At 40.8% G+C, this 21,536-nt stretch overlaps 2 protein-coding genes across 2 annotated transcripts in view; one reads left to right on the plus strand and one right to left on the minus strand.

The window, feature by feature from the left end:
- The window catches only part of skic3 (SKI3 subunit of superkiller complex), a 148,878-nt gene extending 140,431 nt beyond the window's left edge, over positions 1–8,447 (plus strand). The window contains exons 39-41 of the mRNA XM_070884850.1: positions 2,545–2,675; positions 2,975–3,098; positions 7,649–8,447. Of these exons, the coding sequence (XP_070740951.1) occupies positions 2,545–2,675; positions 2,975–3,098; positions 7,649–7,726 (333 nt within the window). The 3' untranslated portion in view covers positions 7,727–8,447. The remainder of the gene's footprint in view (positions 1–2,544; positions 2,676–2,974; positions 3,099–7,648) is intronic.
- A 4,502-nt stretch (positions 8,448–12,949) lies between these two features.
- The window catches only part of fam81b (family with sequence similarity 81 member B), a 48,415-nt gene continuing 39,828 nt past the window's right edge, over positions 12,950–21,536 (minus strand). Inside the window, exons 7-9 of the mRNA XM_070875081.1 lie at positions 20,770–20,905; positions 15,005–15,200; positions 12,950–13,086 (exon numbers count right to left, since the gene is read on the minus strand). Of these exons, the coding sequence (XP_070731182.1) occupies positions 12,950–13,086; positions 15,005–15,200; positions 20,770–20,905 (469 nt within the window). The remainder of the gene's footprint in view (positions 13,087–15,004; positions 15,201–20,769; positions 20,906–21,536) is intronic.

Raw genomic sequence — 21,536 nt, forward strand, 5'->3', positions numbered from 1 at the left:
GGGGTGTCATAGTAATTCTGACGGGCCGGGACAGGTTAGATGCGGGTAGAATGTTCCCGATGTTGGGGAAGTCCAGAACCAGGAGACACAGTCTTAGGATAAGGGGTAGGCCATTTAGGACTGAGATGAGGAGAAACTTCTTCACTCAGAGTTGTTAACCTGTGGAATCTCCTACAGCAGAGAGTTGTTGATGCTAGTTCATTGGATATATTCAAGAGGGAGTTAGATATGGCCCTTGTGGCTAAGGGGATCAAGGGATATGGAGAGAAAGCAGGAAAAGGGTACTGAGGGAATGATCAACCATGATCTTATTGAATGGTGGTGCAGGCTCGAAGGGCCGAATGGCCTACTCCTGCACCTATTTTCTATGTTTTATGTTGATTGAAGGATACATATTGGCCAGGACACTGGGGATAACTCCCCTGTTCTTCTTCGAAGTAGTGCTATGGGATCTTTTATGTCAACAAGGCCAACATACCTTTTGCTTTCCTAATTGCTTGCTGTACCTGCATGTTAACTTTCAGTGATTCGTGTAAAAGGACACCCAGGTCCTTCTGAACACCAACATTTCACAATCTCTCACCATTTCAAAAAAAATACTCTGCTTTTTTAATTTTCCTACCAAATAAGATAACTTCACATTTCTCCACATTATACTCCAAATATTTTTGCATTCTCTTTTTAATTACCTATCAAAGAAATCAAGGAGCAGTAGCAAAATCAGAAAGAAAGGAAATACGGGTGCTTTAGTATATCCTCCTCCCCCCACCCCACCCCCCGCCCCTCCCCCAATAACTCCCTCATATTCCCTGACTCCAGGACAAAAGGAAGATCCTGGAAAACTATGCAGTAGACAATCTTCCCCCTACAGCATAACAACTCTACATCTTAACCCTGATACAATTCTATCCTCTCCGTATTACAAAATGCCAGTGTCTCCAGATTCATTATTCTCAAGAACCACATTCACAGAATGGAAATACATAGGTGACTCCATTGAGTGTCATATCAAGACAAGGAGTCTGTTTGATTTCACCTCTAACATTAATCTCAACAAGCTTATTTTAGAATCAGTACCAGTAGCGATGCCCTCTGCCCTGGTAACTCCCCCATCCCCCCCCCCCTCCCCCAAAAGAGGGTAATGCTTCAATATTTGAATAAAGGTGCCCTCTTCTGAGTCACAATACCTATGCTTAATCCCTAATTCATAGCCCAATGTGGCCAATGTAAGCAAGGTATAATAGAATCTGTGGTGGATTTCAACTGTATCAACCTCATCTGTACACTGCTGAATACAAAAGATTCATTAGACCAAATTATTGGCCAGTTGAATTATGTGGAATCAAGTGCAAGCTCCTTTTTCCAGAGTTTTGGGGTTCTGTAACTTACACTTTGAATATCTTATAGGGTTTAATCACAAAATGTGGTTTGTTGTTTCTTGCTGGATAAAGTTTTAACATCTGATAGATTCAAATGTTGCCTACCGTCCCAGAAGTGATCATTTAGCATTCTAAACTGACAAAACTTTAAAAATTGATTGAGTTAGCTTAAATCACCTGTCGGAATGCTTGAAGAAGCTATCCTTTGAATAGGTCCTTAATATAATTGATTGCTACTTTCACCCAGTCATGAAACTTTAATAGCTTATAATTTATAATAAGCAACTGTCATAGAATGTGATGAGTAAATCTTAAACCAATGATCATCGGTAAGTAAATGTTTACAAGAGTAGTGTAAAAGTACTGCACTCCCTTCCTGCTCTGACCAGCTCACCATCTTTAATTATGAGACATGTTCACAAGTTTGGATCCAGTAGACAGCAACACATTCCTCGTCATGCCTGTCTGCATTTTGTTTAAACTTAATCTGAGGGTTTTCATTCATGAAGGAAGTTCAGAACATCTGAGTATTATGTTCATCTTGAGAATGTTCACCTTACCTGATGAGATGAAGTATGCAAATACTTGCCATCTCAATGTTTTTGGTAATAGCAACTAGTTAACCCCTAATAACCAATTTGCCTTGTAACAATAATTACGTCCAAGTAAACTGCCTCTTTAGTAGACCTATGTTAAAACTGGAAACTGAAAAATAAGTGAGCCCTTAAACTGAGAAGTTGTGGGTGGGGGAGGAAGGAGAGCTAATTGATAGAATACTTAAGTAGTTGTTTTGAAAAGCTGAAAACTGGTGGTGATCATACAAGGCAAGCGCCACCAGTTTTCATCTCTTTCCAATTCAAGTGGTCAAATGGATTTGCTAATTTTTGTCGGTTCAGTGAAATATCACATTTCCATGATAAGTTTTGATATAATTTGCCAAACAGACTAAGCTCTATTTTAAATGAAGTTCGAGTCTAGCCCTGTCCAATAAGTTTAGCATAAAATATATTGACCACTGGAACAGATTTTACAAACCTGGAAAGTAAGGTAGTAAATTATCTAATTCTTTCGACCTCTTGATGTACCTACCCAATCCAATACCCCATGATTGGGTTGAACAATATTATGTATAATAGTTTCACACTTTGACTCTCTTCTTTGTTAGATTAAACTTCAAAAAAATCGATGGACGTCACTAGTAAAAGAAGCAGCCAGTGAAGCTCAAAAGATCTCTTTCTGTCCTCTTGCTGGCCTATTCCAAGCACTCCTGCAATTTATAGTTAAAATGGGAGCAAGGTAACAATACAACTTTACTAGAATGTGTAGATTTCATGAATGAAGTTTCTTGGATCATTCTGAGTTATATTTTTCAAAATGTTAATATCTTTGTGAAAAGTAAAATGTGTCTTTTGTATGACTGTTCACGTAATGGAAGACCACAACTGTATATTGAGATGAGGCAGTTTGGGTGGGGAAGGTAGTAGAAAGTATAGTCAATCATTAGACTCTAATCTATTGACTTCATTTCCAAACTCTGAAGGGTTTTAGTGCCTAAATAGTACAATTGAGTTGCTCTTCTTGTTTCTATCATACAGGGAGACTCGGCGGCTGCTGGAGAGAGTGGTATATCAGCCAGGTTACACGGAAAGCATTGCATCAGTTGCACGTTGGTACCTCCTCCGACATTTGTGGGCCAAAAATGACGACGAACTTATCACAGTAAGATTAAACTAATTGATAACCTTTTATTTTTCAACAGGCAATATTTTTCAGTTGATGTCGCTAGCATTAATCTTAGTTATAAAGCGACAATGAAGTTTAATGCTAAATTAATCATTTTGTGCTATAATGATCAAGCCATAAAAAAAGCAAGAACTTACGTTTACATGGTACCATCCACAACCTCAGGACATCCTAAAGTACTTCAGTTAGTGAATTACTTTTAAAGTGTTCTCACTGTTGTAATGTAGGCAAACTCAACATCTAATTTACACACCACAAGATCCCACAACAGCAATGAGATAAATGACCAGTTAATCGGTTTTAGTGGTGTTTAATGGATCATTGTTGGCCAGGACACTTACTGAACCGAATATTGGTTTACATGCACCTGGGCAGGACCGGAACCAATATCCTAGGGGGAGTGTTTGCTAGTGCTGTTGGGGAGGAGTTAAACTAATATGGCAGGGGGATGGGAACCTATGCAGGGAGACAGAGGGAAATAAAAAGGAGGCAGAAGCAAAATATAGAAAGGAGAATAGTAAAAGTGGAGGGCAGAGAAACCCAAGGCAAAAAACAAAAAGGGCCACATTACAGCAAAATTCTAAAGGGGCAAAGTATGTTTAAAAAAACAAGCCTGAAGGCTCTGTGCCTCAATGCGAGGAGTATTCTGAATAAGGTGGATGAATTAACTGCGCAGATAGCAGTTAACGGATACGATGTGATTGGCATCACGGAGACATGGCTCCAGGGGGACCAAGGCTGGGAACTCAACATCCAAGGGTATTCAGCATTTGGGAAAGATAGCCAGAAAGGAAAAGGAGGTGGGGTGGCGTTGCTGGTTAAAGATGAAATCAGTGCAATTGTAAGGAAAGACATTAGCCTGGATGATGTGGAATCGGTATGAGTGGAGCTATGGAATTCCAAAGGGCAGAAAATGCTAGTGGGTGTTGTGTATAGACCACCAAATAGTAGTAGTGAGGTTGGGGACAGCACCAAACAAGAAATAAGGGATTTGTGCAATAAAGGTACAGCAGTAATCATGGGCGACTTTAATCTACACATTGATTGGGCTAACCTAACTGGTAGCAATGCGGTGGAGGGGGATTTCCTGGAATGTATTTGGGATGGTTTTCTCGACCAATATATCGAGGAACCAACCAGGGAGCTGGCCATCCTAGACTGGGTATTGTGTAATGAGAAGGGACTAATTAGCAATCTTGTTGTGCGAGGCCCCTTAGGGAAAAGTGACCATAATATGGTCGAATTCCTTATTAAGATGGAGAGTGACAAAGTTAATTTGGAAACTAGGGTCCTGAACTTAAGGAAAGGTAACTTCGACGGTATACGGCGTGAATTGACTAGAATAGACTGGCAAACAATACTAAAAGGGTTGACGGTGGATAAGCAATGGCAAACATTTAAAGATCACATGGATGAACTTCAGCAAATGTACATCCCTGTCTGGAGTAAAAATAAAACTGGGAAGGTGGCTCAACCATGGCTAACAAAGGAAATGAAGGATAGTGTTAAAGCCAAGGAAGAGGCATATAAATTGGCCAGAAAAAGCAACAAACCTGAGAACTGGGAGAAATTTAGAATTCAACAGAGGAGTACTAAGGGTTTAATTAAGAGGGGGGAAATAGAGTATGAGAGGAAGCTTGCAGGGAATATAAAAACTGACTGCAAAAGCTTCTATAAATATGTGAAGAGAAAAAGATTAGTAAAGACAAACGTAGGTCCCTTGCAGTTGGATTCAGGTGAAATTATAATGGGGAACAAAGAAATGGCAGACCAATTGAACCAATACTTCGGTTCTGTCTTCACGAAGGAAGATACAAATAACCTTCCGAAGGTACTAGGGGACAGTGGGTCTAGTGAGAAGGAGGAACTGAAGGATATCCTTATTAGGCGAGAAATTGTGTTTGGGAAATTGATGGGATTGAAGGTCGATAAATCCCCGGGTACTGATAGTCTGCATCCCAGACTGCTCAAGGAAGTGGCCCTAGAAATAGTGGATGCATTGGTGATCATTTTCCAACAGTCTATCGACTTTGGATCAGTTCCCATGGACTGGAGGGTAGCTAATGTAACACCACTTTTTAAAAAAGGAGGGTAATTATAGACCGGTTAGCTTGACATCAATAGTGGGGAAAATGTTGGAATCGATCATGAAGGACGAAATAGCAGCGCATTTGGAAAGCGGTGACAGGATCGGACCAAGTCAGCATGGATTTATGAAAAGGAAATCATGCTTGATGAATCTTCTAGAATTTTTTGAGGATGTAACTAGCAGAGTAGACAAGGGAGAACCAATGGATGTGGTGTATTTGGACTTTCAAAAGGCTTTTGACAAGGTCTCGCATAAGAGATTGGTGTGCAAAATCAAAGCACATGGTATTGGGGGTAATATACTGACGTAGATCGGGAACTGGTTGGCAGACAGGAAGCAGAGAGTCGGGATAAATGGGTCCTTTTCAGAATGGCAGACAGTGACTAGTGGGGTGCCGCAGAGCTCAGTGCTGGGACCCCAGCTCTTTACAATATACATTAACGATTTGGATGAAGAAATAGAGCATAATATCTCCAAGTTTGCAGATGACACTAAACTGGGTCGCGGTGTGAGCTGTGAGGGGGACGCTAAGAAGCTGCAGGGAGACTTGGACAGATTAGGTGAGTGGGCAAATGCATGGCAGATGCAGTATAATGTGGATAAATGTGAGATTATCCATTTTGGGGGCAAAAACACGAAGGCAGAATATTATCTGAATTGCGGCAGACTAGAAAAAGGGGAGGTGCAACGAGACCTGGTTGTCATGGTTCATCAGTCACTGAAAGTTGGCATGCAGTTACAGCAGGCGGTAAAGGCGGCAAATGGTATGTTGGCCTTCATAGCTAGGGGATTTGAATATAGAAGCAAGGAGGTCTTACTGCAGTTGTACAGGGCCTTAGTGAGGCCTCACCTGGAATATTATGTTCAGTTTTGGTCTCCTAGACTGAGGAAGGACGTTCTTGCTATTGAGGGAGTGCAGCGAAGGTTCACCAGACTGATTCCAGGATGGCTGGGCTGTCATATGAGAAGAGACTGGATCGACTGGGCCTTTATTCACTGAAGTTTAGAAGGATGAGAGGGGATCTCATAGAAACATATAAGATTCTGACGGGACAGGTTAGATGCGGGAAGAATGTTCCCGATGTTGGGGAAGTCCAGAACCAGGGGACATAGTCTTAGGATAAGGGGTAGGCCATTTAGGACTGAGATGAGGAGAAATTTCTTCACTCAGAGAGTTGTTAACCTGTGGAATTCCCTGCCGCAGAGAGTTGTTGATGCCAGTTCACTGGATATATATTGAAGAGGGAGTTAGATATGGCTCTTATGGTTAAGGGGATTAAGGGGTATGGAGAGAAAGCAGGAAAGGGGTACTGAAGGAATGATCAGCCATGATCTTATTGAATGGCGGTGCAAGCTTGAAGGGCCGAATGGCCTACTCCTGCACCTATTTTTCTATGTTTCTAATTCATGCCATGATTTGACTCAGTTGATAACATTTTCATCTCTCCCTGTTCCACCCCTCTCCTTTAAAATTCTCATCGTCTATTGTAGTCGATCATGCTTCTTCAAAAGGTGCCGTAGAATTTTTTTACAATGACCTGAACAGATTCATGGGGCCTTGGTTTAACGTCTAAAAGATGGTACCTCTGACAACACCGCACTTCCTCAGTACTGCATTAAACTATCAGGCTAGGTTATGTGCTGAAATCTTCAAGTGGGACCCACAACTTTCTAATGCTGGCAATTGCTACCAACTGAGCCAAATCTGGTCATGATTTCTCCAACAAGCAAAGAAAATAATGTTTACTAGGTGCATTTGAAATACTCTGGACATAGAGGAACTGAAATTCTTGTAGGTAGGAAGGCAAAAAGTGGCTGGATGGCCCAGGAATTTGAGGCGAAACCCAGATCAGCCAGGTTGCCACCACGTGCATTCTGCATCCAAAATTCAGCTTGGGTAGGGCGAGTCTGTCTTCTATCGTCTGTCCATTGGCAGATTTGGGAGCAATCTCTGGCTGCCCCAAGAATTCTGGCCAGCGTGTCTTCTCTAGGTCCAGCAGAAATCATGCCTGCTGAAAGCTGGCATGGGTTCTATTGGAGACCTAGTAAAGGCCTTAGAAACAGTAAGAGGTGATGGTTGAATGTTACTCCTTAGCTGCAGGAGTAACACAGACAAGGAAAACTAGTCCCCAATGACCCCACACATGCACTTGCAGCAGCTGTTGAATCCTTCTCATGAGCAGTAATGCTAGCTTTTTGTTTGCATCTTTGTTTTCCTCATTCGCCCACACCCCCAACACAGGCTGCGGTCAATTGTAGCAACCCTACCACTGCTGCGACTGAGCTTAGTTAATTTGGCACCTGGGTATAGAGCCTGGGACCTTCCTGATCTGTGGATCAGCTACTTACTGGATAAACTTGCATTCCAGGGGTCTCAAAAAGGATCTTCACTGGCTCAAAATTGTTTTTGTTTCAAATTAATCTACTGTACTTCCAGGTTTTACTTCAAAATGCCAAAATGAAAGGAGATTCCAGAATGGAAGAGCTGTACAAGAAGCTTATTGAATCATCCTAATAACTAAACAAAAACAAAGATCTGACCTCGAATGCTTGTACAATTAAGTCTTGCATAGGAATTGTAGCTGTGGCCACCTATTACTTGGACTAATTGTCAAATAGCAGTACCTATGGCTGGCTTTCGTTGGAGCAATATGACTACAGTACCATTCATTGCACTTTTGGTATATAAAAAAACATTGCCAATATCTAGATCTATATTTTCTCTTCTATACTACCATCAGATTGTCCTGCATTTTGTATCTTAAAAGCTGAGAATTTAAGTATACTGTCATGGCCAAGCAGCATGTTGATTTCTTTACTTTTGATTGAATGCTTTTATTGTAACTTGACCAATGATCTGTAATATTTCAGTATGAATACAAAGAAACAATCATGTTTGAACATTTATTGAAGAGGTTCAGTGTAATGTCACAAATAAACTATGCATTGTCATCATGATTTCCTATTGAAACCTGTAGTTTATATTAAAAAATATTTTGCATTTTTTTTCTTTTGGCTATATTATTTAGTTTCACAGAACTGTTGATTACTGTTATGATGTACATGACTGTTAATGTCACCTCTATAATGGACTCAGTTGCTTAAGACAGAAATGTTGTTTGTGCTTTGCATCAAATGTATTCAGGTATGTCAAATTTATTACAGAATAGCAAATATGTAAATTCTGTATTGGACTGAAATAACCTTCAAAAATGCTGCTTCAATAAAGAAAACAACTTGATCTGCAGTAATCCTTAAATATTTTTAAAGATTGATCTTATTGGAAAAATATTACTCTGATGTTTTTTTACCTACAGCTTTTCTTCAATTGGTTCATTATCTTATTGACCCTATAAAAATTCAAACGACTTTCTAGAACAATTGTGCTCTACTCTGGGGCCCATTCTTTGGACCTTTTTTTTTAAAACTGCTGTACAGAATGGATGATTTTCTATTTTGTATTAGAACCAATTCAAAAGTTGAGGACAAGTCAACCTGACCTAATTCATCTCTAGTGGGCAACTGTCAATGTCTGGACACTCTGTCCTTTCAGCTGGGGAATGGCATTTGGCAGGAGTAATCTAGAGGGAGAAACTGTTACCTTAAAATGGAAGAAATGGGAAGTAATTTTTCAATGTTGACTAAAGAACATTCATTCTCCTAATTGAAATCTGATTTCTGGTGAAGCAGTATCTCCAGAAGTGGACTTTATTTTCTTAACTGGATTTTGAAAAATCCAAATATTATGGAGCATTTTTATAGTAGTGTCAAATTCAAATAACATTTACAAACAGGCCTTGTGGACCTTGTTTACCAGTTTTAAAAACTGAGTAATGAAGCCTGCATTTTAACCTGGAGGCTTTAAAGAGGTCAAGAAACATACCATGGTCAGTCATCAGAATATGGGGATTAGTGACTTTGACCTCAGTAGTGAGAGTGGGGGGAAAAAAAGATCGACAGGACTCAAATGGCGTGAGATGGGCACCGAGTTGGGAGGCAATGTCAATGTTCCAGGATTGTGGAGAGGAATGGAAAATGAGATGCTGGGGTCGGGTTGGAGGAGGTTGTTTTTTTTTAAAGAACAGTTTAATTATGAAAACTGTAGGAACAATGCCTGAGATAAGGAACTAGTTTACAATGTTGGTAAGCATTGAGCCAAGGAAAAGTAGTTGAGTAGTCAGGAGGGAGGTTAAGGGAGTGGGTTTTATACAGCCAAGGAGTCGTTTGAGAACTGAGTGGAGATAAGAGAGAAAGTAGAATGTTGTTAGGTTAAAACAGGGTTTGGGGTAAGCTGGGTGTGGTCAGGAAGGGTAGGACGTATTGGGACTGTCCAAATTTTGAGACATGCATGAACTTATAACTGGCATCAGATGTGAGGATAGTGGGGCATCACAATGGTCAGTTTGTAACAGAAATAAATAGTAATACCTTTGTTGATCTCAAATATTTAACACTTGAGGGATACTGTGACATGAGTCGGCAAAATGAGATCGTTCGACCAAAAAAATGGTAGTGTAAAACATTTGGATTATAAACAAAATAGCACATTATCCAGTACTTTCAGCTCAACAATTCTGATTGAGGATGTTTCTAATTGTGATAGAGACTGCAAGTTCCTAGCACTGTGCCTGATCAAAGAACCCAACAATATTAATTGGGAGGAGACATCAGAACTGTAATAACACAACTTTGAAACAGCACATGAGACCAAAATGTGCAATAATTTATAATGCACACTATTGAAAAGACAATTTCTTTAAGTTGTTAATACTACATAGAAAATAGGTGCAGGAGTCGGCCATTTGGACCTTCGAGCCTGCACCACCATTCAATAAGATCATGGCTGATCATTCCTTCAGTACCCCTTTCCTGCTTTCTCTCCATACCCCTTGATCCCTTTAGCCATAAGGGCTATTATTTCTAACTCCCTCTTGAATATATCCAATGAACTGGCATCAACAACTCTCTGCGGCAGGGAATTCCACAGGTTAACAACTCTGAATGAAGAAGTTTCTCTTCATCTCAGTCCTAAATGGCCTCTCCCTTATCCTAAGACCATGTCCCCCTGGTTCTGGACTTCCCCAACATCGGGAACATTCTTCCCTCATCTAGCCTGTCCAGTCCAGTCAGAATCTTATATGTTTCTATGAGATCCCCTCTCATCCTTCTAAACTCCAGTGTATAAAGGCCCAGTTGATCCAGTCTCCTCTCATGTCAGTCCAGCCATCCCTGGAATCAGTCTGGTGAACCTTCGCTGCACTCCCTCAATAGCAAGAACGTCCTTCCTCAGATTAGAAGACCAAAACTGAACACAATATTCCAGGTGGGGCCTCACCAAGGCCCTGTACAACTGCAGCAAGATTTCCCTGCTCCTATACTCAAATCCCCTTGCTATGAAGGCCAACATACCATTTGCCTTCTTCACCGCCTGCTGTACCTGCATGCCAACTTTCAACGACTGATGAACCATGACACCCAGGTCTCGTTGCACCTCCCCTTTTCCTAATCTGCCGCCATTCAGATAATATTCTGCCTTCGTGTTTTTGCCCCCAAAGTGGATAACCTCACATTTATCCACATTATACTGTATCTGCCATGTACAGTAGATATAAATAGACCACATCCACTTGCCTAACCTGTCCAAGACACCCTGCAGCCTCTTAGCGCCCTCCTCACAGCTCACACCGCCACTCAGTTTAGTGTCATCTGCAAACTTGGAGATATTACACTCAATTCGATCATCTAAATCATTAATATATATTGTAAAGAGCTGGGGTCCCAGCACTGAGCCCTGCGGCACTCCACTAGTCACTGCCTGCCATTCTGAAAAGGACCCGTTAATCCCGACTCTCTGCTTCCTGTATGCCAGCTAGTTCTCTATCCACATCAGTACATTACCCCCCAATACCATGGGCTTTGATTTTGCACACCAATCTCCAGTGTGGAACCTTGTCAAAAGCCTTTTGAAAGTCCAAATACACCACATCCACTGGTTCTCCCTTGTCCACTCTACTAGTTACATCCTCAAAAAATTCCAGATTTGTCAAGCATGATTTCCCCTTCATAAATTCATGCTGACTTGGACCAATCCTATCACTGCTCTCCAAATGCGCTGCTATTTCGTCCTTCATGATCGATTCCAACATTTTCCCCACCACCGATGTCAGGCTAACTGATCTATAATTACCTGTTTTCTCTCCCTCCTTTTTTAAAAAGAGGCGTTACATTAACAACCCTCCATAGGAACTGATCCAGAGTCAATAGACTGTTGGAAAATTATCACCTATGCATCCATTATTTCTAGGGCCACTTCCTTAAGTACTCTGGGATGTAGACTATCAGGCCCTGGGGATTTATCGGCCTTCAATCCCATCAATTTCCCCAACACAATTTCCCGCCTAATAAGGATATCCTCCTTCTCACTAGACCCTCAGTCCCCTAGTACATCCGGAAGGTTATTTGTGTCTTCCTTTGTGAAGACAGAACCAAAGTACGTGTTCAATTGGTCTGCCATTTCTTTGTTCCCCATTATAAATTCACCCGAATCCAACTGCAAGGGACCTATGTTTGTCTTCTAATCTTTTTCTCTTCACATATCTATGTTAGCATTGTTGGGTATTATAATTTCAACAAAATAGTAAAATACTTGAGGTATGTGGACATAGTAACCAAACAGAATTTCTGCACTTATTCAATAGTATGATGTAATCAAATTTCAGTTTTTATAATTAAAAAGGACATTTTCTGTCACCCAAAATACACACATCAGCTGACTGCGAAATTAAGTTTTTTGGTAAGATAATTTAAATACTACAAATCCATTTATTTTCTTTTAATTGTGATCTTTTAAATTAAAATACATGTAAATAGTGCAAATGATTATTGCAGTATTTGACAGCTAAATTTAAATGCAAGTGTACTTGCATTTTTAATGCCACTAAATCTGAATGTCATAACTAAAATAGTTTGCTTTTAGAAGTACAAATGTAAAGATCTTGGGTTAATTGTGTGAGTAAAATAAATATTTTTGCATAGATTTTGCAATAACTGCACAATGTATGGATATTCTTTACAAAATTATACATTTAAATTTAGTACCGATGAAGGATTTCTGATCTGACTAGGATTTGACAAGGATATTAAGGGTAAAAGAAAAGTTGGAAATAATTCTTCCCGTGTTTCTAATTTTTCTTTCATCATTTAGTCTTGCTGCAGCTGCAGTACCCTTTTGTATTTCCCACTTCATAAATATACACTTTAAACAAATGTATTCTCATTAGTCCAACAACTCAAGTGGTTCCAATAATAAAGCTATCATTAAAAATCTTGAGCACTAGGGCTGCCTTTCACTGGAACTTAATTGAATTGGTTGAGTATTGACCACTGATTAGTTTTCTGGGATAATTCATCTTTCCATTTTAAATTAAGGGAAAAGTAGCTAAAAATCAGAAAATCCTCTTTCTCTCCTCCGCCTCCCCATATAAATAGATCTGTGGCCATATATCTCTATTCAGATGGGATTTGGCAGTACTAAATGATGGGAAATATCAAATCATTTCTTTCTGGATGAGATGATCCCAAATCAGGTCCATTCTGTGAATTTAAAACCATAATCTTATATCGGAGCTCCAATAAATATAAACTATGCGTTGTGGGCTTGTGGTGCATGAGATCTGAATTCCTCAATGGGTTTGTGGTCTTCATTTGTTTACAGATATCTCCGATCTTATTTGGAATTTTATGCATAGTTTTTAAGGTCAATTATCTGCCGCCTGATTCGGTTCAAGTCTTTCTGGACCTTTTCTTTGTCCATTTTTATCTTCTTATCACTGATTTCGCTCAGTGAACTGATTGATTCCTTAATGGATTGAAATCCTGTCAAAGAAGAAACATTTCATGTATTGAATTAATTCTAAAATGCATTTGTTTAATTATCCATTGATATAATGGCACATAATAAAATATTGAGGTAGACATGCATGTTAAACTCATGACCGGTGTAAAAACTAACCTTTTTAAAAGTTTTGGCCCCACTAAATATCCATATGAAAGACAACTGCATAATTAACTTTTTACTTCAGCTTGATCATTATTATCTAAGGAAATCATGCTGCAGTGAAATTATTTAACCACTGTAGAAAAATAGCTGGTACATAGTTTAAGTATACCCTTTTAATGCGAGAAACTAATCGGCTACTAAAGTTTAATTTTGTATTTGAGGGATGACCACCTTATGTAAATATAGTGGTTACTATGTAAATGGATGATTAGTTAGAATTAAAGATTGTGTCGTGAATTTGTTTTGGACTTGCATATGTGAGCGTCATAACCAAGTCCATATATCAAATCGGAGAAGAGCTTTGGCCCAGATTTTGCTGGAGCGGGACATCTCGCAATGTGCCCTTTTAATTAGACTTGTTTAGGTTTTTACACTTTTTGCCCACAAAGTTGCTGGAATTGCAACCTGATTACGGCACAGCAACAGTGGATCTGGGACTTTGGTGAACAATGTGTATCTCCTTAACCAATGAGATTTAAGGACCGAGAAATAAACAGGAAGGACTGAAGTACGGTGAATTGGAGTGGGTGAATTCAATAACAAATCAAGTACAGAAAAGAAAGGAAAGATTGGATGTAGAGAAAAAAAAAATTTCACAATTTAAAATGGCATTTTTAAAAACAATTCATAACCTGAAGTAATGGGACTCCACACTTTTAATTGTTCACTTTCTGGATGAGAGAGGTTAATTGTTAGTCATTAGAAATTATTGACCCGGAATTTGCGGGCCGCGGCAAAGCAAAGGTGTTTGCCACTAGCCCCAAAGTAAGCTTCACACAAAGCTCTCATGATCTCTCGCGGTTCGGATTTTCCAACGTGTAATTCTAATCAACATAGTATAGTGGGAATCCCCTGGTATGAGTTGCTGTGACATTAACAAGCTGTCTAAGCAGCCAATCAAAATGCAGAATTCTCACAGCGAACAAGGTGGTGAGTAAGTGTAAGGGGGAAAAAAGTACACTTGAGTAAGAAGCACAAGGGAATTAGGAGGTTCTGAGAAATCAGGAGTTCTTCTGTCCTTTATATGGATTGTAATTGACCGGTTATGTAAAGCACTCTTATACTCGCTTACATTGGGCTAGTATTTTAAAGCAGTTAGAGGGAGCAAAACAAAGATTGGGTCTCATGAGGAAAAGGAAAACCTGAAATAATGAACAAACAAGTTTTTTAATTTATTAAAATGTATAATTTTGATAGCACAAAATTAAAATTAGTTTCTCAGGGTCATAACATTGCACCCAATCCCTTTGGGTCAACATTTCAATGGGATATTTAACGGTGTAATCACTGCAGAAGAGCTTAAGTTTTCATCAGTTTCCCTGATTTGAGAGATTTCACCTTCTCCATAGAAGGAAGATTAAAGCGTCCCCATCATGCGACTATGGAACTCCTATCAGACCCTGGAGCACATCATTGAGCACTGCCCTCAGAGGAAATTCACAGGCAGCCTACACGATATCCATGCTGTTACAGCAGAAGCTTTGGCCTGGTTATCTGACTTGGATACTAACATTAGATACGAAATAAGGCTTACTGCCGGCTCTATTGGGGGTGGAGGCATAGTGCAACATGCATCGAAGCGACTGACAGACAACAACTTCAGGATATCCACATTAGGCTGCGCGTGTGCTAAATCCTGAAGTTACAATCAGTTTACAGAATATCCCAGCAATTAAAAAACTCTTATCTATTATCATACCACCCGAACCAGTTCAAATGAAATGAACCACTCACCTTCTCTGTATTCATTCTTTATGCTTTCTAACTCGTACCAGATGTTCTTCTCTACTTTGGCAAGTTTTGCATTTATCTTCGTTTCAGAGTACTTCATTCTGTTGGTGTCAATATCTTTACTTTGTCTGTCTTCCAGTTTTTCTAATCTCACAGAGATGTGGTTAAATCTCTCTAGTATTTTCTTCTCTGTCAGTTCCTATGAAACAATCACAACTAAGCTAACTACGTACTCAAAAAATATTGTTACTGCTAGTTCTCCACAGGTTATGCTTCAGTTCAATACTCTTTAAAATGGATTTGTTCCCCATTTGTAGTTTCCACGCACCATTTATAGGGCTTCTCTGAAAGTTACTGGCAGGAAATGCCTGAGAGCAGCCTAGTAATTACTACCCTAATTACTCATCCCTTCATGTGCTGAAATGCTCAGTTTCTCTTCACCAGCATGGATAAGTTCAGCAACCCAGCAATGTGGGAGATCCCATCTGTTCCCACATAATCCATGGAGCAGCAGCATCTTGGTATACCAGGACACTGCATTGTTAAAATGGTTATTTTTGTTAGAATTAAATTGAGTTGCAAATTTAACGTTCATCAGATGGAACAACTAGAATAAAATGCTTCTATGTATATACAGAAAATCATATTTGGGCACTGGTGCTGGAATCCAACTCTTGCTTGATATTCAAAGCATAGCATACATCCTTTCTCTATTTTGTAATGGTGTGCTCCCATTGGGAAAGGAAGGGAAAAGGGCAGTATCCATCCTACAAGAATGCTAGTACTTCCCACTGAATAATTATGGAGCTGCACTCATGGTAGCAGTACAGGCAGACAGTCTTGCTTACTCTACCTTCCCAGCTCAAGGAGGAAACCTACTAGAACAAGGGTGCCCAAACATTTGAATCCATAAGCTGCATGGATATGCACTATGGAAACTTGGGGACAATATGTAAAGTTTAAGGTGGGACATTTTTTTAGTTTTAAGTTTATTTCTGCTAAGTTAGTTCTTAGTCTATAAAATAAAGGCATGGCAGGGCAGCTCAGTCCCATGGAGTACACATTCTGTGTCATGTGGAAAGTCCTGGACGCTTCGTATAGCTTCCATGACCACATGTGCAGGAGGTGTTACCAGCTGCAGCAACTCAAGCTCTGGGTTTCGGAGGTGGTCCCCCCACAGCTTAAGAGTGTGCAAGCAGAGAGGAAATGGGTGACCGCCAGACAGAAGAGGACCACCAGGCAGGTAGTGTAGGAGTCCCTTGAGTGCATCTCGCTCTCCAACCAGTATTCTGTTCTGAGTACTGGTGGGGGCGATGGTTCCTCTGGGGAGTGCAGCCAGAGTCAAGTCTATGGCACCAAGGGTGGCTCAGTTTCACAGGGAGAGAGGAGGAAGAGTGGAAGAGCAATAGTGGTAGGAGATTCGACAGTTAGGGGAGTAGACAGGCGTTTCTGTGGCCACAGACATGACTCCAGGATGGTATGTTGCCTCCCTGGTGCCAGGGTCAAGGATGTCACCGGGCGGCTGCAGGGCATTCTGGGAAGAGAGGGTGAACAGCCAGAGGTCGTGGTCCACATCGGTACCAATGACATAGGTAGAAAGAGGGATGAGGTCCTGCAGACAGATTTTAGGGAGCTAGGAGAGAGATTAAAAAGCAGGACCTCACAGGGAGTAATCTCTGGATTACTCCCGGTGAGTACAGAAATAGGAGGATAGAGCAGATAAATGCGTGGCTGGAGAGATGGTGCAGGAGGAAGGGCTTCAGATTCCTGTGGGACCGTTTCTGGGGAAGGTGGGATCTGTACAAGCCTGATGGATTGCAACTCAACAGAGCCAGGACCAATATCCTTGTGAGGGAATGGGGCGGTGGGGTGGGGGAGGTTGCTAGTGCTGTTGGGGAGGATTTAAACTAGCTTGGCAGGGGGATGGGAACCTGAGAATAGATTCAGTATGGAGAGAAGCAAAGCTGGAATTAAAAAGAAAAAAGTAGAAAGTGAATTTGGAAGACAGAGGAAACAAGGGATAGAAAATAGACAACAAGGAAGTTTGTCAGTGCTAATTGGTATATACTTCAATTCAAGGAGTATAGGGAATAAGACAGATGAGCTGAAAGCACAGATAGATACAAGGGAGAATTATATTATGTTATAGCTATTACTGAGACATGCCTGAAAGAAAGGCAGGTATGGCAGCTCAACATTCCTGGTTACAGGGTTTTCAGATGGGATAGAGATGGGGGTAAAAACAAGGGGCAGTCGCAGTATTGATTAAAGAAATAATTACATCTGAGGAGGGATGATATGTTGGAAGGATCATCAAATGAGGCCATATGGGTCGAATTGAAGAACATAAAAGGGGTGATCACACTGCTGGGAGTGAACTATAGACCCCCAGACAGTCAGAGGGAGATAGAAGAGCAAATATGTAGGTAAATTTCTGAGAAGTGTAAAAACTATAGCGCCGTGATAGTAGGGGGCTTCACATACCCTAATATTAACTGGGATAAAATTAGTGTGAAAGGTATAAAGGGTGTGGAATTCCTAAAATGCATTCAGGGGACCATTTTTAGCCAGTATGTAGCAAGCCCAACAAGGGAGGGGGCGGTTCTGGACTTAGTTCAAGGGAATATAAAAAAGGAGGCAGACAAAAAGCAGGAAACTATAGACCAGTTAGCCTAACATCTGTGGTTGGGAAAATGTTGGAGTCCATTATTAAAAAAGCAGTAGCAGGACATTTGGAAAAGCAAAATTCGGTCAGGCAGAGTCAGCATGGATTTATGAGGGGGAAGTCATGTTTGACAAATTTGCTGGATTTCTTTGAGGATGTAACAAACAGGGTGGATAAAAGGGAACCAGTGGATGTGGTGTATATGGACTTCCAGGAGGCATTTGACAAGGTGCCACATAAAAGGTTACTGCACAAGATAAAAGTTCACGGGGTTGGGGGTAATATATTAGCATGGATAGAGGATTGGCTAACTAACAGAAAACAGAGAGTCGGGATAAATGGTTCATTCTCGGGTTGGCAACCAGTAACTAGTGGGGTGCTGCAGAGATCAGTGCTGGGACTCCAACTATTTACAATCTATATTAACGACTTGGAAGAAGGGACTGAGTGTAACGTAGTCAAGTTTGCTGACAATACAAAGGAAAAGCAATGTGTGAGGAGGACAGAAGAAATCTGCAAAAGGACATAGACAGGCTAACTGAGTGGGCAAAAATTTTGCAGATGGAGTATAATGTTGGAAAGTGTGAGGTCATGCACTTTGGCAGAAAAAAATCAAAGAGCAAGTTATTATTTAAATGGAGACAGATTGCAAAGTGCTGCAGTGCAGCGGGACCTCGGGGGTACTTGTGCATGAAACACAAAAGGATAGTAATCACATACACCAAGTGATCAGGAAGGCCAATGGTATCTTGGCGTTTATTGCGAAGGCGATGGAGTATAAAAGCAGGGAAGTCTTGCTACAGCTATACAAGATATCAATGAGCTGGTCAGGTGGGCAGAACAGTGGCAAATGGAATTCAATCTGGAGAAGTGTGAGGTAATGTATTTGGGGAGGGCTAACAAGGCAAGGGAATACACATTAAATGGTAGGACACTGAGAAGTGTAGAGGAACAAAGGGACCTTGGAGTGCATGTCCACAGATCCCTGAAGGTAGCAGCTCAGGTAGATAAGGTGGTTAAGAAGGCATACGGAATGCTTGCCTTTATTAGCCGAGGCATAGAATACAAGAGCAGGGATGTTATGCTTGAACTGAATAAAACACTAGTTGGGCCGCATCTAGAGTACTGCATGCAGTTCTGGTCACCACATTGCAGGAAAGATGTGATTGCACCAGAGAGGGTACAGAGGAGATTTACGAGGATGTTGCCTGGACTGGAGAATATTAGCTATGAGGAAAGATTGAATAGGCTGTGTTTGTTTTCTTTGGAACAAAGGAGGTTGAAAGAAGACCTTATTGAGGTGTATAAAATTATGAGGGGCCTATATAGAGTGGATAGGAAGGACCTGTTTCCCTTAGCAGAGGGGTCAACAACCAGGGGCATAGATTTAAAGTAATTGGTAGAAGGTTTAGAGGGGTTTTGAGGGGAAATTTCTTCACCCAGAGGGTGTTGGGGGCCTGGAACTCACTGCCTGAAAGGGAGGTAGAGGCAGAAACCCTCACCACATTTAAAAAGTACTTGGATGTGCACTTGAAGTGCTGTAACCTGCAGGGCTACGACCAAGAGCTGGAAAGTGGGATTAGGCTGGATAGCTCTTTGTCGGCCGGTGCGGACATAATGGGCCAAAATGGCCTTTTTCCGTGCTGTAAAGGATGATTTTATGATTCTATGAAATTTGGAAGAGCTCCATTTGGGGTGCTAACTTTTAAAAGTTGAAAAAATTAGTGCCAGGCGCTAATGTTTTATTAACATTTTTAAAATGTGGCATTTGTGCTCCAGGAAGTGGAGCGCTAAATTAAGCATTCCATTTCCTTCCTAGAGTGCAAGAGGCAGCAGGTGGGGCAATAAGTGTGCTGCGTTGCACAATGGGCCATGCAGCGCTGCTACGTTGGATGGCTCCTTCCCTCCCTTAAAGCCATATTCTTCTGTTACTATGGTATCTTCCAGGAAAGCAAGTAGAACCAATGACATATTATTTCCTCAAGCCCCTTTCCTCACCTTCAATGCCAAGTGTGAAGAGCTAATAGATTTCTCAAGATGTAAGATTGAGACTATCCATGCAGCTGCCTTTGCTTATCCTTCTCCCCAATCTCTCACTCTACTTCTAATTCTCTGTCACTTTTCAGTTTCTGTGTCATAAACTCATCTCTTCCAAGAGGCCCAAGTCCTGCTTCCTCAATCCCCTCCCCACTCAACGTACTCCTCCCAGTTCTAAGCTAGCCAACATTTAATGGCCCCCTTTGTTCCTACATGATCCCTTTTCTGCACGAAACTGCAGTCATCACTCACCTCCTCAAAAAAGTCCACCCTCGCTACTTCGATTCTCTCCATCTATCAACCCATCTCTAATCTCTCTTTCCTTCCCAAGGTCCTTAAGCGTGTTATCTCCTTGGTCCTTAAGCATGTTATTTCCTAAGGCAATGGTTATGTTTCCAAAAACTCCCTGTTTGAACCACTTCATTTCAGCCACCACTTTGCTGTCGCGCTAAGACCACCCTGGGCAAAATCACGAATGATAGTCTCTGTGACAGCACTGTATTATTCCTCCTTGTCCTCCTTGATCACTCCACAGTGTTTTATATGGTTGACCACACCATTCTCCTCCATCACCTATCCTTTGTCCAGCAGTGTTGCATTACCTTCACATAGTTCCATTCCTATTAGTGTGAATGTAGCCAATGCAAATCCAGCAATGGATTCTCTTCTCACCCCCACTGTCACCTCTGAAGTCCTCTAGGATCTATCATTGGCTCCTTTCACTTACTAGTCTTCCTCCATAATCTCCAACTTGTTCAAAACTCAGCTGACCTTTGCTGCCCTACACTAAGTCCTGCTCACTCATGAATCCCTATCCTCTAGCGCGTTAAACTTAAAATCCGCTACCTCATCTTGAAATTCCTCCATGGTTTTGCCCCACCTTATCTCTGCAACCTCTGCAAAGTGGCATGGGATGTTTTCTACACTAATGGTGCAAATTCTTGTTCTATAATTATGAAATGGTTTTGTAGCACATGGATGAGTTACATATTTCACATGCATTGTGTTGAGATTTATTACCATCATGCAATTTTCCATGTGAAGTAATATAAAGCAAATTGCTTACAGTTTTCTCTTGCATAAAATGTACTAAGTGGTCTATTCTCTGTCCTTGCTCGGTCTCTGTTTTATTCAGTTTGTGTTCTGCCCACTTGTGCTGGTTTTGTATCTGTGCACGCACCTCGGTCAGTGCAGCAGTAACCCTGGAAAATGGTTGTTTAGTGATTATTTATATCATGTTTGTGAAATTAATGTAACATTCCAAAAATGGTTTACAAGGCTACCAACAGATTAGGCACAGTGTCAATAAACTAAAAAATAAAGCAGATGAACTTAAGCTTATAGTGTGGTTCTGAGGCGATTCTTGGAATTCTTTCATGGTGTCAACATCCTTGCGACTTCTGAGCATTACAGCTGACTGTAAGGGCAGAATCATCTCAGCAATAGCCATGGCTACTTTTAGAGGAAAAGGAAGAGGGCACTTTGGAGCAATGTGAGATACTTCTCATTATAAAAAGGGTGGTAGAAGGTCTTGACAAACATCTACAGCCTCGCTAGTGCTTCAGTTTAATTTTGCTTGTGCTGCATTTTTATATCAAAAAACATTTTTCAGTTTGGTTCTATGGGCCCAAATTTGGCCAGGAGTTGCTCCATTATTTTTGGAGCAACTTGATTTTTCTGGAGTATCTTAAAAATCTCCATTCTGCACATTTAATTTGTGCCAGTGTAAGTGAGTTAGTCAGGATTTTTTTTAGTTTAGTTTTTTTTTCAAAATGGGGCATTACCAGCCATCTACATCTGTTTTGGCCATTGAAGTCAGTTTGGACAGCTAAT

Source organism: Pristiophorus japonicus, chromosome 1 (genome assembly GCF_044704955.1).
Source record: "Pristiophorus japonicus isolate sPriJap1 chromosome 1, sPriJap1.hap1, whole genome shotgun sequence".
NCBI lineage: Eukaryota > Metazoa > Chordata > Chondrichthyes > Pristiophoridae > Pristiophorus > Pristiophorus japonicus.